This window comes from Sebastes umbrosus, chromosome 9 (assembly GCF_015220745.1).
Source record: "Sebastes umbrosus isolate fSebUmb1 chromosome 9, fSebUmb1.pri, whole genome shotgun sequence".
Classification (NCBI taxonomy): Eukaryota; Metazoa; Chordata; class Actinopteri; order Perciformes; family Sebastidae; genus Sebastes; species Sebastes umbrosus.
In genome coordinates, this window is record NC_051277.1 from 27059032 (window position 1) to 27075978 (window position 16947).

Sequence of the window (16947 nt, forward strand, 5' to 3'; positions counted from 1 at the left end):
ATTATCCAATCATCATATTTATCCAATAATCTGTTGACTGATGAACCTCTTAGAATGCAACCAAAGCAGTATTAGTACTGATAAAATAATAATAACACATTCTATGATGAATTGTGTATTATAATTTCCTGAACAACATTCTGTTTAATAACTTTGCTCCAGAACTGCATATTTCGGTAAAAGCCAATTGTGTCATCGTATGATAGATGGAAATCACAATCAGAATGGTTAATAAAGAAGAATAATTGGGGATAAGTGAAATTCCTCTCCTGATAAATGATCTATTAAAGTTGCTAAATGCGAGATTGGGAGCATTTCTATTGCCTCCGCATTGCTCTCAACATGGCGACAGCAGAGCCGGCAGCAATTAGCTAACAGTGAAAACAGTGAAAAAAAAAAAAAAAACGGTGGGGGGGACCGGAGGGTCGGTGCTGTCAGTCAGGACGGCGTTATTAGCTGTAACTGCCATATGAGCGCAGTGCAGAGCAGCGGTTGCGAGCTAGCCAGTGCGCATGCTCACATGCATGAACATGCACTAAAATCATGCGCTGTGGCCAGGCTATGTCAACAAAGCAAGGAGAAGCCCGGAATACAACACACACAGAGGGAGAATGACTTCATTCTCTGCTCAGGTAGACATTACTCCTCTATATCGTTACATAGCAAATAGTTGTTTGATGCTACATTAATGCTCTGGATATCGTATAGAGAACCTTTAAAGGTCAGAGAGAGAGGAAGTAATGACGCACAAATCAGCACAATAACAGCAGTTTGCACCACCAATGATCACTTTATTCAGAGAAAATCTAGCAGGGCCTTTCAATAATGAAGACCTGTTGCTTATAATAATGACATTTTTTATATTATAATATACTAATATTATTATAGTCTATTTGCTTTTCCTCTTCAGAACATTAATGAAGGCATCTTTGGGAACTTCCACATTGCCGATGCGCCGCATCTTCTTCTTACCCTCCGCCTGTTTCTTCAGTAGCTTCATCTTCCGTGTTATGTCCCCTCCGTACTACCAAGACAAAAAAATAAATAGAATTCAGAGTGTTTGTGGTACATATGTAGATTCAGCAACTTTTGAGAGTTAAGAAAAACATTTACTTACACATTTAGCGAGGACATTTTTTCTGAACGCCTTAATTCTGAAAGAGGAAAATATTGCCAAGTCACATTTGGCAACTTAAATCTCATTTCATACACAAATACAATTTATATATATGTATTGTTTTGCATCCCACACGATTCTAACAAAGCCTTTAGCTTACTGTAGCACTGTGTGATGTTGTACTTACGTTTCCCTTGCAATGACCTTACTTCCAATAGCTGCCTGCACGGCGACCTCAAACATCTGCCTTGGTATGGAGTCTTTGAGTCGCTCACACATGGCTTTCCCTGTGCTGTAAGCACTGCCTCTGAAATGAAAACACACCAACAGCTACTGCTCTGCTCTACCAGCAAGGAGTGCAATCCATAAATCTACTGTACTCACCAAATCACCTGAAAATACAGGAGCTGATAATGACTTATACATGCATTATCCCTGATAAACGCAGGTAGCCCATTCAATATGAAGCTACAGCCAGGAGGTGGTTAACCTAGCTTAGCATAAAGACTAGAAACAGCTAGACTGGCTCTGTCCAAAAACCAAAAATTAAGACACGTAACTCCCCATAAAACCACAACTTTTCCTTTTTATGTTTTTGTTTGTGTTCGAATTATACAAACATATAATGTGTAAATCACCGAGCTTTAGAGGTGTTGGTAGGAGTATTTTAGTATAGCTATTTCCTCCTGCTTACAGTCTTTATGTTAAAGTTAGGGTTGGTAGGGTTCTTCAAAAACAATTTTTGTTACATTTGTTGAATTTCTCTTTACTTCCTGACAGTAATCAATAAATGTAATGCTCTGATTAAAAAAAAGAAAAATATACTAGGGCTGTCAATCGATTCAAATATTTAATCGTGATTAATCGCATGATTGTCCATAGTTAATCACGAGTAATCGCAAATTAATCGCACATTTATCATCAGTTTAAAATGTCCCTTAGCTGTCAGTGTGTCAGTGTGCTGACTTGACTTTGACTTGCCCCCAAACTGCATGTGATTATCATAAAGTGGGCATGTCTGTAAAGGGGAGATTGTTGGTACCCTAGAACCCATTTTCATTCACATATGTTGAGGTCAGAGGTCAAGGGACCCTTTGAAAATGGCCATGTTTGGAGCGTTATTTAACCTCCTTCATGACATGCTAGTATGATATTCTTTAGGTTTTTTACCTTCGGAGGGAGGCCTGAAGGGACGGACTGTCAGTGTTGCAGAGTTGGTGACTTTCTCTCTTGATTTAGCAACTTCTGGAGATAGTGCTGCTAGCTACTTAAATTGGAAAAGAGTTGGCAACAGTGGGCTGGGTTTTTCGGTTGGATAATTTTTAAAACCCAGCATACTCTTGCTAGATTCTCAACATTACCAACCCTAGCTTTAAGCTTAGATAATCACCTCCAGCTCCAAACTCAATGCACAGACATGAAAGCGGTATTCATGTTCTCATCTCACTCTCGGAAAGAAAACGAATAGGCATATATTCTAAAATGCCAAACTATTCCTTTAATGTATATAAAGCAAGACACTGAGCGCCAGTCTTTGAGTTTTGCTATACAACTGTGTGTCCTTGTCATACCATAAGGTAAAAGCCTCCATATATTAAACAGATGTAAATGGATTCTCTGCTTGACAGGACATCCTGGCCTCACTCAGGTCCGGTCACGTTCCATATATTTCAGCTTCTCTGTAACGTGCCTCCTGTAAGAGATATTCTGCTCTGTGATTGGTGCGTTGCCCTTAAAGAATAACGCTCGGCTCTGCTCCAAGACTTAAATGGTGAGAGAGCAGCCATCGTTGGCGAAGCGTAGCGCCCTTCAAACCACCAAAGTCTGAACTGGCTCTGGTAGTAAGTACATTAAATACAGATCTGGTGTGCGTCATCACTTTTCACTTATTGTCCTTGTCACAAATGGAATGAAGTCCTTGTCCGGTGCGTAAAGTCATTGTAATAGATAATGTCAACACTGGCTGCCAAGAGGCCATTTTTTAATGTTATCCTGGGTGTTGAATACATTTCATGCTCCATAGGCTCAAAAGAATTACTACAGTAATGAAGGACTGTATAACCTTGAAATTATGTAAACTCGTAAAAATCTGCCAGCGATGATAATGAAGCTACGGGAGGCTGCCGTGACAACGAAAATAAGAAGATCCTTTCAAGCGGAGTTACACCTCCTGAGACGAGTTAGGAACTAATTACCAAAAATATTTAGTGACAACATCAAAATTCAGCTGATTTCAAAACATACTGTACCTGTGTACAATTGTGATGAGTTCTTCCACAGGTTGCCCATTCAGCAGGATGTTCATCTTTATCAAATCAGCAGGCTGATATCCTGCATTCTCATAGTCAAAGCTATGGAAGATAAAATCAAAGTGATGGTCAGTCAAATGTGATACAGTATTTCATTAAATTCAAAAATCATAACAGAAGTTATCTCAAGACGCTTTTCAGATAGAGCAGATCTAGACCGTACTCTATATTTTAGAGACCCAATAACAGATCCCCCATGGGCATGCGTTCTTATGCGGCTCTGGTTAAAGGGCTTTAAAGACCTTGATCCAACATTGCTAAATGTAAGACACAAGGAAAGGCGCCGAGGTACAGAAGCCTATAGCTGCCACGCCAGAAAAGTTTATTGTTATAACAAGATGTTTTTCACATTATAACAGCAAACAAGACAAGATCTTTTTCTTGTTATAACAATACATGGGCTGCACGATGGTGCAGTGGTTAGCACTGTCGCCTCACGGCAACATGGCTTGGGGCCCTTCTGTGTGGAGTTTGCATGTCCTCCCCGTGTTAGCGTGGGTTTTCTCTGGGTTCTCCTGTTTCCTCTCACAGTCCAAAGACATGCAGATTAGGTTCATTGTTGACTCTAAATTGCCCGTAGGTGTGAATGTGAGTGTGAATGGTTGTCTGTCTCTATGTGTCAGCCCTGTGATAGTCTGGTGACCTGTCCAGGGTGTACCCTGCCTTCGCCCAATGTCAGCTGGGATCGGCTCTAGCCCCCCAGTGACCCTGAATAGGATAAGCGGTTACAGATAATGGATGGATAAATGAATGAATAAACAATATACTATATATATAACATATAAACAAACGTTTCACATTATAATGTGATACTGATCCTTTTCCTTTTATGGCACGGCAGCAATAGTTTACCGTACAGAGGAGAGGGAGAACTATGGGATTGAAGGGGAAAGATTTCTTGGCTTGTGAGTGTTTTATTTACTGGATACATTGACACTTTTTCAGAGAATTTAATTTATCCTTTCACAACTGACAACTAAATACAAGTTTTGAATTGACTTTACAGCTATCAAGATATAATGTAACTTCATTCAATACCCTGGTACTTCAAGAGTGCAAAGACATAACTTTCCACCACCTACCATAAGTGATACAATAACAGATTGTAAACACAAGCCCTAAATGTATATTAAGTGTTTGTGATTGACTGTGTACTATCTGTATTTATATACACAGCACATGCTTAGTTTTACCTGGCATATCCAGAGGACAGCGATTTGAGGAGGTCATAGAAATCCACAACGACTTCATTTAAAGGGAAAAGGTACTTCATCATGACGCGCTGGTCGTCTATGTACACCATGTTCTTCTGGATCCCTCTGCGATTCTTTAACAACACAACAAGATGAGATCAATTTGCATGAATTTAAAATCTCAACAATACAAGAAGGGCTACTTTGGTAACCTAAATTGAGCGAGACTGCTTGGAGACACTTTGCTTATGTGGAAAAGCCCTAAACATGTAAAGAAGCATCAGAACTAGAAACATATTTTCAAACACTTCAAGTATTGTTTTCTCTTTGGCTCCAGACCAAAATTGGAAAGAGTAAGAAAGCGAGGATACAGTCCACTATCTCGTGTCAAACTACATTTTCCAACAGGCTTGAGAATCAGGCTGCCTGCTGCCTGCGAGTATTCAGAGACACCATCCCTCTCTGACTTAAAAGAAAAAGGTCTACACTTTAAACAAGATGTTTACAAGGCAGATACACGTGTTATAGGTACATGAAAATTAACCCCATATGGTGCAGAAAGAACACATTCAAATTAAATAGTATAGACAACATTTCATTTCCATTTTCCTCTTACCAAGCAGAGATTCATGATCTTGCCGATGTAATCTGCTGGAGAGAGAATGGTCCCCAGCACCATCGGCTCCAGATACTCTGACACAACTGATCTGTCTGGGAACTGAGCGGGGTTCACAATGGTGATCTCCTCACTGCCGTGATCCTGTAAGGAGAAACAACGACATTTGAACCCCCGAATAAAACTGAACCTCCAAAAGCTTCCATGATTTTAAAGTGATAGTCCATCCAAAAAAAAAAAAAAAAACCCTGGCAGGCTTGAAATATGGCTGTAAAAGTTTACTTTTATACCAAATACCTTAGTTAATTTCTTCCATTATTACTGTGAGTAAGTGAGCATGGAGAGGGACATTATATACTTCTAACATAATGTTCTAAACCCTTATACACTTTCACAATTTATTTTAATTCATTCATTCATTCATTAATATTTATTTCTGATTAATGACTACAATTTGGCACACAGTTGCTGCATCTCAAATTAATCTTCAGCTTCCCAGCTTTCAGGTGATGTACACCACTTCCATGTGGCATCTACTGTTGACCTGCTATCTCCCCCTAAAGATCCCTGTACCCCCATAAAAAAGTCAAAAATGTGTCTATTGCGGGTCTCAGAGGGTTAACTTCCAAGTTAAAACTTTCTTTTTGCTGACAGTACAGTATGAGTCCACCTCTACTGTGAGACCTGGAAATATACGAGCAGGAAATGGCTCTTACCTTGATGAGCTTGGGTGAAGAGAGGACAGCTTTGTAGGGCACGGTGGGCGCCGTTACTATAACGGAGGCGTTGTATTCCTGCTCCAGCCTCTGATTGAACACCTCCATATGGAGAAGACCCAAGAAGCCAAGTCTGCCGGGGCACAGGAGGGTTCACTCAAGTTTTATAACTGATAGTCATGCTTTTAATTACAAAGAGCCTGTTTGGAAAGAGTTCAACAGCGAGTGAGAGTCATTGCTATTCCAGCGCAGTTTCGTACTTCCGAATGATCTGAATCACTGCCTCTAATGGAATCAAATTCAATTTCATCATCGGGACTAATATGACCTGTGATGATAAATAAATTCTCACTTGGCAACATCCGGTATGTCCCAAGGAAAGATGTTTATTCCCCTATCAATCATATCACATGATGTCCAGTTTGTGTAGAAACCGATAACAGAAAGGAAATCTTCGTGCCTTTTAAGAAAAATGATAACTTTTCTGCAACAGCAAATTGCTTATTACAAATTACATGTTTCCGACGGTGAACCGAAGCCCTCATCTATGCTCTCGCCAAAGTCACCAGACGCCATTGAAAAAAACAGTAATTTAACTTGTGTTATTGTCTGACTTTGGTTAGTCTGGATTCACCAAAGTCTCACAATAGCACTAACCAATCGAGGCAGCGATAGACCAGCAACTTACGTGTACTGTGAGGTAAAATTACTGTTTTTTTCAATGGAGTCTGGTGGCTTTGGCGAGAGCATAGATGGATACAACGGCTTCAGTTCCCCGTCGGAAAGGGCTGTCTTTTCTGCAACAGCAAATTACTCAAAAAAACATCCAAACATCATGACTGGTGAAGTGGGTCAAAACTTTCGCAGTTGCACTGCTCCACACTTTTGTTTTCTTTCGCTGTCCCATTATATGTAGTGACCCATTCCTCTGTTGTAGTTTTGAAGTAATTTTTCATTGTAATTCAAAGCAGTCGTCCTCACCTCCAGCCTGCTCCCAGGGCCAGACTGCTGTCTCTCTGCACTGTGACACTTGAGTCATTCAGGGTCAGCCTCTCAATGGCACTGCGAAGGCCCGGGTACTCTGACTGGTCCATCGGATACATGCCTGAGGGGCAGAAAACAAAAAGACAGAGTGCACATCATCAGCAAAAAGGACTCTTTGAATTTATTGTGGAATGCACTGAGTGCACTTACTGTACTAGCTAGTGAGACACGACATGACCTGAAGGGGTTTTTACGTTTGACTGCATGTTCCAATGACACTTGAATAAAAATTTAAATAAAAGGAATACAAATTTAAAGGGGTAGTTCGGGTGTTTTGAAGTGAGGTTGTATAAGGTCAGTGTATTACCTACAGTAGATGACGGTCAGCACGCCCCCAGTTTGGAGAAACAGACAGGAGTTACAGCACAGACGGCAAACAATGTACTGCTGTGGACGGGGCCGGCAGCAAAACATATTTTAGCCGCCTAAAAGAAAGGCAGTTAAGATCAGTTTAAGTGTACGCTATATTCAGAATATTTTCGTCGGTTTACCCTGCCGTGAGACTAGAGCTGCAACTAACGATTACTTTCATTGTGATTAATCTGTTGATTATTTTCTCGATTAATCGATTAGTTGTTTGGTCTATAAAATGGTGAAAAATGTTAATCAGTGTTTCCCAAAGCCCAAGATGACGTCCGCAAATGTCTTGTTTTGTCCACAACTCAAAGATATTCAGTTTACTGTCATAGAGGAGAAAAGAAACCAGAAAATATTCACATTTAAGAAGCTGGAATCAGAAAAGTTGGACTTTTTTATCTTAAAAAGAGTACTAAAACCGATTAATCGATTATCAAAATAGTTGACGATTAATTTAATAGTTGACAACTAATCGAATAGTTGTTGCAGCTCTACGTGAGACAGCTATACAGTCCGTTTACAAAGGGGAACTGAAGCCGTTATCTATGCTCTCGCCAATGCCACCAGACTCCATTGGAAAAAACAGTAATTTTACCCTGTGTTATTGTGTGACTTTGGTTAGTCTGGATTCACCGAAGTCTCACAATAGCACTAACTGATTGAAGCAGCGGTAGACCAGCAGCCCTCGTGTTCTGCGAGTCAAAATTACAGATTTTATCAATGGAGTCTGGTGGATTTAGAAGAGTATAGATGAATACAACGACTCCAGTTCCTGACAGTGTCTGACAGCAATGTAAAGCAGTGAAAATATTCTAAATATAGTGTACACTTATACTGATATATATTTTTTTAGGTAGGTCCTTCTTTTAGGTGGTTAAATATGTTTTGCTGCTGGCCCCGTCCACAGCAGAACACTGCTTTGCTTCTGTGCGGTAACTCCTGTCTGCTTCTCCAAACTGGGGGCGTGCCGACCGTCATCTACTGTAGGTAATATACTGACTATGGATAAGAACCTCATACAACCCCACTTCAAAACATCCAAACTATTCCTTTAAGACTAGCGTTCTGTTATCTACTATTCCACATTATCTGACAGCAGGAGGCAACAGACGAGAAAACTTCTTACCAGCGAAGACCATGGCTTTGGCGGGTTTAAATCCTGGAAGAGCTTCCACCGGCTGCTCCTGGAGGTAGAGTGTGTCACCAATCTGGGCCTCCTTCACATCCTTCATCCCTGCTATTATGTAGCCCACTTGGCCTGCAAACCTACACGACAGCCGAGGAGAGTTAATGCTCTGTAAACAAGCATCTCAGAGGACAGTTGGATGAATGTTCAACTAATCCCAGTGTTTATCGACTGTGTGGTAAGGAATCAGATTTAAAACAATGTATTATATTACAAATTTTAGGATATTTTTCATGTCTATTGCGATAGACAGAATTTAAATAAACCAATGCTGAATTTTACTGAGACTCTAGCACAGCAAATAACTGTCCTCTTTTTTTTTTTAATCATTAACGTGCTTTATAATTGTCAAAGCATAGCAGAATAAACACAGACTAGAGCAGTGTTTCACAAACTTTTTTTCTGGGGACCCACTTTTTAAACATGACAAACCATTGTGACTTAATTAACAATAGGCCTTATCTATCAATCGTGAGAAGAACGAATTTGTGCATACATGAAAGTTCCTGACCTTTTTTCAACTGCCATTTATGCATCACATCATATTATCTTGAATAGGTTAGAAATTAATGTTTATAAAACGAATTTCAGTTGAATTGATTAATTTTCTGTTGATGGACTATGATACCAGCTGTACTGGATGAGGTAACAAGTGGGAGATATGACACGAGTAGGAGGAAGAAGAATGGCACCTACAGCTTCTGCGTTGGGTGCTCATCTGGCCGGAGGAGACCCAGCTCGTTGACCTCGTAGGTTTTGCCGAGATGCGCCGACACGATCCTGTCCCCTTTTCTGACCCGACCTCCAAACACAGCGATGTTGGCCACCACTCCTCTGTAGTGGTCGAAATTGGAGTCAAACACCAGGGCTTTAAACGGCTCATCAATACTCGCCACGGGCCTGAGAATACGGGAAAAAAGCTTTAGTTTTATGTGTCAAACATGTTTCATGTGAGAAATGAAACCAAATGAAGCTTCTTACGGGGGAATTCTGTCTACAACCACTTGGAGAACTTCTTCAACATTTGTTCCAAGTTTAGCTGAAATCTGAAAAAATCAGAAAGTCACAAATTCAGAGACATTTCTCAGAGAAGCACTACTGAAAAAGCAGCTTGCAAATTTCGCCACTGCGGGACTAATAAAGGATTATCTTATCTTATCTTAAATGCTCCAACTCACCCTGATGCATTCTTCACACGGAATGTCAAACACCTTTTCAATTTGTGACTCCACTCTCTCTGGATCAGCGTTTTTTAAATCAATCTAAGAGAGAAATGTCAAATTAGAACGGCACGCTGAATAGCAGTCAAGTAGAAAAATAAAGTGATTAAACCAAAACCATGCAGGTCTCAGTGTACCTTGTTGATGATGGGAATGATTGCCAGTTGAGCTTCAAAAGCCAGGTAGAAGTTGGCCACCGTCTGCGCTTGAATCCCCTTCACATGACATCACATATATTATCGACTGCATCACACGCAGTATGTACATCATCCACAATAATTCACTGGGAGGACTGGGAGCTACGTATCTGGTTTTGTACCTGATTGGCGTCGACAATCAACAGGACACCTTGGCATGCAGAGATCGATCGAGACACTTCATAACTGAAGTCGACGTGACCCTACAGAGAGGGAATAAAACTGTTAGACATGATAGTGCAACATAATGTAGGACAATGAGAAAAGAATTGTGGACCTGTTTTCATCTCTCCTTTCATGGACAACTGATCTCTGAAATCTGCAACATGCAACTTTTTCACATGATGAAAACAATAAAAACAATAGGACACATTCTACATTATCAATCTATCTTGACTAGGGCTGTCAAAGTTAACATGATAACGCGTGAACGCACATTCGCTTTAACGCCACTAATTTCTTTAACACATTAACGCAACTTGCGATTTCGGAGGTTGTAGAGTAGTTGTAGTTTTAAAGCAAGAGTGAAAATACTGGCACCATATGAAACTAGAAAACCTAAGGAATTCATTGGTACCAAAGCACTAGCTTGTTTCGAAAGAGGCTAAATAACGCTCTAAACCTTCACTAAATTTTGGTGAGGAAAAACTGGCATTGCCATTTTCAAAGGGGTCCCTTGACCTCTGACCTCAAGATATGTGAATGAAAATGGGTTCTATGGGTACCCACGAGTCTCCCCTTTACGGACATGCCCACTTTTTTTGCATGCATTACGAATGTATTATTTTTGCTTATTCCAAAATGTAGTATTTAAATATTTCTGCATACTGAGGTCCTTAAATAGTCTTAGAATTACATAAATAGGGTATCACTGTAAAGCTGACACTCTTGCGGATTAAATGAGCCCAATTGTATTCATGTGTGATGATGTTAGTCTCCATAGTAGCCATTTCATATAGTGAGATCATTTTTGAAGCTTGACCTCACTGTATAAAATGACCTGTGGTGACCTCTAGGATAATCACAGTCTCATGAAACTTTACAGCTACAAACTAGAGACCTAGAGCATTCAGAGGATGGATGGCTTTCCTAGGTAGATTGACAATAAAGGGGTTTCTGAGCAGTTTCAAGAACAGAAGTGCTCACCATCCAATCACAGAAAAATGCAATGCTTGCAGAAATCTACAAATCACAGCATGGCTTTTTCTATGGTGTTCCTCAAGGTGTTGGTGTCTTAATGTGGTATTTTGGAGGGGTTATTGATCATTTTGATCAATTCTCCAGTGGTTAAAAAAAAATGGTTAGTTTAAATCTGTGTAACCAATGGTATCAACCCAAAAATTACTGCAACAACTTATGAGACAGAATGGAGCATGGGAATGGTCATCATATACTTCTATCAGAATGTTATAAACCCTTATACACTTTCACAATTTATTTTACTTGATTAATTTATTTTGTTTTTATTTCTGATTTATAACTAGAACAACTTGACATACAGTGCTGAGCTGCATCTCAAATTAATCGTCAGGTTCCCAGCTTTCAGATGATGTACACCACTTCTATGTTACATCTACTGTTGACCTGCTATCTCCCCCTAAAGACCCCCTGCCCTCCCTAAAAAAAGACAAAACAGGTTAATGAAAAAGAGTGGTGGAGTGGAAAAGGTTAAAGCCAATATCCATCTATATGTTTTTTGACTGTGTTTTCAGTTGTGGTGGGGAAAATAAAATCTGCCACAGTGCGGAGAAACAATTTATCAACAGATAAAAGATGAGGAAAGGAAGTGATTCTTCTTCCCGACATCACACTCAGCTGAGCGCTTACCGGCGTGTCGATGAGGTTCAGGAGGTACTGCTCTCCCTGGTGGCTGTAGATCAGCGAAGCTGTCTGGGCCTTCACTGTTATCCCTCTCTCTCGCTCCACCTGAAGCTTGTCCAACACCTGTTTGTTCTTCTCCGTCTTCACTATGGCACCTGTTTGTCAATGACAACCATTAATAACACATTATGTTACAATCCAATTACTGTAGATCTTAATACATTACATTTTCACGTTATCAATACCAGTATTTGTTCAAACCTAAACCTAAATGTCTCGTCTTGCATAAACCTGTTTGAGATTGTGAAAATTCTTCAGAAAAAATGTTGATTTCATAAAAACTAAGAAGGGAAAGAGCCGACATGCAGTGTGATGAGGAAAGGAAACATACCTGTCATCTCCAGCAGCCTGTCAGCCAGAGTGCTCTTTCCATGGTCAATATGAGCAATGATGCAAAAATTCCTGATTCTGTCCACAGGGAACTTAGACAGGTCAATAGTATCCTTAAAGGCAAAAGGAGAGAAGGCTGACAGTCATTAAACAACTGCTGAGTGGTGCGATACAGTAACCCATCATAAAGAAAAAGCAATATTAGGACAGATCAATTATTATGTATATTTCTGAATGGGGCAGAACAGCTCTATGAATTTGAGTTTCTCAGCACTTCTCAACCCTTTAGTTTCGATGCTATGGTGGAAGAAGTAATCAGATCATTAATTTAAGTAAAAGTAGCAATACTTTCACACTGTGAATACATACTCCACTACAAGTAAAAGTCTTGCATTCAAAACCTTACTTAAGTAAAAGTATGCAAGTCAGCAAAATTGACTTAAAGTATCAAAAGTAAAAGTACTCATTCTGCAGACAAATGGTAAATTGTTTATTCATCTTGAGAGATAGGAGAATTTTCTCAACCCTGAAAGGAACACTTAAAGGGACTGTTTGTAACTTCTTACACGTATAAATCACCCGCACGCTCGCGTGTGGCTATGCTTTTCAGACTCAGACTCCAACACAAACTACACGGAAGCACCAAAATCGCAAAGTTCTATCTAGTGAAGCCCGTCTTGCAAAACAGTGTTGGCTGCGGTCGGAGGACGCGGGGGAGTCCGTAGCGTTGGTCTCCAGGACCGGAGTCTCTGCTCCTCTGCCTGCTTGCCTTCACTCAGCTCGCTCCACCTCACGTGCATGCGCGCACACTCCACACTGCAGAAGACTTCGTAGCTCTGAGAATATCTAGTAAATGTACAGTGGACGTTTCTGCAGAAATAACTGCTGCAGCTCCTCCAGACCAACAGAGGTTTCCCGTGTCTTGTGAAGTAACGGGGCTCCGCAGCGAGAAAACGTTATCGTCTCTGACCGGGTGCCGGTGTCTCCCTCTGACCGCGGTCGGGAAGCTGACGCAGGAGAAGCCAACACTAGGATCAGCATTGAGTCATGGAGAGACCTTCGTCTGGTCAGCTAACATTACTGCCAAGCAGGTGAAATATAGAGTGATATTGTGGTTTTAGCTGACGTGTGTCGCCTCACTGTGTTGAGCGATGCTCGTTCATGTCTATGTAGAGCGAGCACAAGCGCGACCCCGACGCTGACTTTCGTTGACTTAACGGCCACAGGTGTTGCTGTTAACAAGCATTTCTGATTCTTACAAACAGTCCCTTTAATCCTTCAGTTTATCAGAAAAAAATAAATTCAAAATCACTAAATTTGGACATAAAGGCTTTTCACTGGACAGGAAGGGTACGAACAATTGCAATCTAAAAAGTAACTAGTAACTAAAGCTGTGAGACAAATGTAGTGGAGTAAAAAGTACAATATTTGCCTGTGAGATGTAGTATGAAGCTCATAAAATAGAAATACTCAAGTGAAGACCAACACTGACTCTCAGTCTCCAAACTAAGAGCTTTCAGCCTCCATCTGTATACAAGGGCTGCTTTATGTTTTATCTATAACAATACTGTATTACAGAATTATGAAAGGGAAGCAATTCACACTAATGTTTCCCAGTATCGCAGTTACCTTGAATGGACTGTTTTAGTAGTAGTTACCTACCTTGTTGTGTGTTTGTGTGCTGAGCATCTTGAAGCAGCTGGAGAACACAGGTAGTCTTTTCATCCAGATGTGTCTCAACAGTGTGTAGCTCATGTTACAGCTTTGTATTTTCCTTCTGCACACTTTGAACTGTAAAACGCGTCTTATTAAAGGTGTCTCACACCGTCTCACTAGAGAACACCACATGTTGTTGTTAAGCTGTAGTGTAAGTACCTACCAGCATGAAGGGTACACAGCTGTCAGCTAGCAGTGGGATACGTCTGTGTTGTCATTGATAAGATGTAGGCTGTCGCCACACTGGCGCAGCATTAGCAGACTGTCAGGAGGATAAAGACACACCGTGCTTTAGAGTAAATAAACCTGTAATAACCCCGGTGCATGAGTTCTCAGGGTGCTGACATCTTGGGTGACAGTTCACCCGCAAAGACTTCTGGGAAATGTTGTTGATTTTTTTGGAGCCAGAGATGATGATAAGAGACAAGAGGAGGACCCACTATAACTTCCGGTTTCTTTTTATGCCGGTCAGAGCAAAGCGAGTTAATATCATTAATAAATGATTACACCGTTGCTCTTTAATGTATCAAAAGGTTATTCTAACAAGCTTTGCTAAACTAACTGCCCTTCTGTCAATCAATTCAATTAAATTCAATTAAATTTGCTTTATTGGCAAGACTGTCAGGTGAACAATATTGCCAAAGCGTCAATTTAATAATAAATAAAAATAGCAAAATAACAAAATAAAAACATATATATATATATATATATATATATATATATATATATATATATATATATATACAATTCATTAAGCAAATTACAATATATAAATATTTCAAAAGAACATGCATATAAATGGAAGAAAACAATAAAGAAGTGATTAATAGTTGTTGTGTCAATAAAACAAACAAACAAATAAAAAACAATTAATAACAATATATTGCAATATCAAAGGACAAATGTAAATGTGTGGTTGTCTCTTATGCTGTGACATACACTGACGTATCCTGCAGCTTCTATTGCGATGACACTATCTTCTCCAAGTAGATGTTGTATTTTAGTTTGGTCTGAGAGGGAATCAAAATCTTGGAGTTGACATTTAAGTTTTGTAAATCATGTTTTCCTAATTTCTTCATATGTGCTACATTGTAGCAGGAAATGTTGCTCTGTCTCCACCTGTCTCTGTGGACAGAGCTGACAGCCTGTCTTCTCTAGGCAATCATCTCAATCTCTCTCCATTGATTTTTTAAAAGCTAATATGGCTAGACATTGCAGCAACCTGTGTCTGCTTATAGTGTAGTAGGCTTATTAGGAGTCATTAGCCTAAGAGACTACATCCGGAATAATATCATAACATACAGAAGTTAACATTTGAAACAACATTTCAAAGCATCGAAGGAGGATTACTATCTTGACATGCTACTATCTTTGGAAGTGCTTGGACAGCCGGAAGTCCCGCCCACTCAACCTGCTAGATGAAGGATAAAAATGGATATCAGTTGCTATGCCAACGAAGCTACCTCTTGCACAAGAATAGATTACTGCTTCTCCTCTTTGTGCAGCCAGAGATAATAAGCCTCTATTAGCCCCAGTTTCTGCCTGTCATGTAATCATCTTTTCCTTTCTTTTTCTACATTTGAGATGTTTTACACTGAGGATTGCGTTTGACGTCCCAGACCTAAGCATGGGTTTTTCTTAAAGATGATGCTGTACAAGGTGTTCCTAAATCATCTCACAGGTAATTCGACAACACCACCTACATACTAGTGTCCTGTTTAGAAGACATGTCCGGATTCTTCAATAACTCTGAGCTTCTTCTGCACAATCGAGGAGATTTTTTATTATTTTGCCCCACTATGTATCTTAAAGTACACAAAGATGGCAGCCAGAAAAGACTGCTTGTTTATGATGCAAGGACAATATGAATGTGTTATAATGTGAACATATAATGAATAAATATAATGTGAGATAAATGAACCCTAATGACAGAACTTTAAGTTTTTGGTGATTTTTGTGTACAAGACCAGGATCGAGACGGATGGTCTGAGGGATCTGGAGAAGTCTTCCAAACGGCAGGAGGCAGGGGTGACTCTAGGATCAGACCTTTAGGGGGGATCGGCCCCTAATGACAATGTGACATGTGGTCACGTAAAAAGTTTTAGAAAAATCTGAAAAGGCATAAATGATGTTTTCTTATGTCAGATTTTTCATAGAAAATGTAAAAAATGAAGAAAAAAAGACACAATAACATTATAGATGGACTGTTCTTTCCCCTTTTAAATATCTATTTATTTTTTATTTAATACACAGCTCCGTGTTAGAGTAGAATTCATCGATATTTGCCATCTTCCTATTTGAAGCTGTACTTCCTGAATGAGGCATTGTGGGTTTAACGGGTTTCGGTGGGTGTAAATGATCTCCAGGTGAAGATGTATGCAGGAAAAACCTTTTTAGTCGGAAAGTAATTCATCCCTCATTGAGTGCGCGTTCAAAGGAGAATTTTAAGCTACGTTTTGTCTCACCTGTAATTTGCCAAGTAATTGTTTTGTGTCATTCAGCATTTCACATCTTTTTTATTTCTGCATTTCATTTTCATTCACACACCTCGCTATTATGTCTCATAAGTTGTTGCAGCAATTTTGGGATTGCAAAAAACAGCATGGTTTTTGCCCCAAACTGCATGTGATTATCATAAGGTGGGCATGTCTGTAAAGGGGAGACTCGTTGGTACCCATAGAACCCATTTTCATTCACATATCTTGAGGTCAGAGGTCAAGGGACCCCTTTGAAAATGGCCATGTCAGCTTTCTCTTTCTCTTCTCTTAAATTCAGAGCATTATTTAGCCTCCTTCCCGCTAAGCTAGCATAACATGGTTGGTACCAATGGATTCCTTAGGTTTTATGGTACTTTATAGGGTTGCTGAGATGAAATTTAGCCGTGCTTAAGTACCCCTAAAAAGAGTCTAAATTCGCCACTGGCAGGAGGTTTCCAAATGTCCTGTGGGGTTGCTTAGCTCCGTAGCTTAGCTCTGTGACTCCAAGTTAATCCTTACCGAGAGGCACAAACTGGGAATAAGCCTCTATTATCTCAAAATGGTTTTACCCAAGAGTCAGTTGTTTAT

General features: G+C 39.9%; 1 protein-coding gene across 5 annotated transcripts; it reads right to left on the reverse strand.

Moving 5' to 3' along the window:
- Positions 1–770: 770 nt before the first annotated feature.
- guf1 (GTP binding elongation factor GUF1) lies at positions 771–14268 on the reverse strand. Of its 5 annotated transcripts, none has more exons than XM_037781099.1 (18): positions 14046–14268; positions 13829–13957; positions 12168–12279; positions 11783–11931; positions 10078–10158; positions 9896–9973; positions 9717–9800; positions 9520–9584; positions 9235–9438; positions 8479–8618; positions 6933–7056; positions 5952–6084; positions 5236–5379; positions 4620–4753; positions 3367–3468; positions 1305–1424; positions 1118–1154; positions 771–1024 (listed from the first exon to the last, which is right to left on the reverse strand). In XM_037781099.1, exons 1-18 carry the CDS (start codon positions 14049–14051, stop codon positions 890–892), a joined length of 1977 nt encoding a protein of 658 aa, XP_037637027.1. In that variant the 5' UTR covers positions 14052–14268; the 3' UTR covers positions 771–889. The 5 variants fall into 5 exon arrangements, with proteins under 5 accessions (XP_037637027.1, XP_037637028.1, XP_037637029.1 ...); XM_037781100.1 differs by having other exon boundaries at positions 13829–13970; XM_037781101.1 differs by lacking the exon at positions 13829–13957.
- Between the last annotated feature and the right edge of the window lie 2679 nt (positions 14269–16947).

What these genes read in the sequence shown, in the direction of transcription:
- guf1 (XM_037781096.1), bottom strand. Translation starts at nt 14,014, where the DNA reads ATGTGGTGTTCTCTAGTGAGACGGTGTGAGACACCTTTAATAAGACGC. An exon ending in GCACACAAACACACAACAAG is followed by an intron (nt 12,280 to 13,828) that starts GTAGGTAACTAC and finishes TTTGCCTTTAAG; the next exon opens with GATACTATTGACCTGTCTAA. An exon ending in CGTGTGAAGAATGCATCAGG is followed by an intron (nt 9,585 to 9,716) that starts GTGAGTTGGAGC and finishes TGATTTTTTCAG; the next exon opens with ATTTCAGCTAAACTTGGAAC.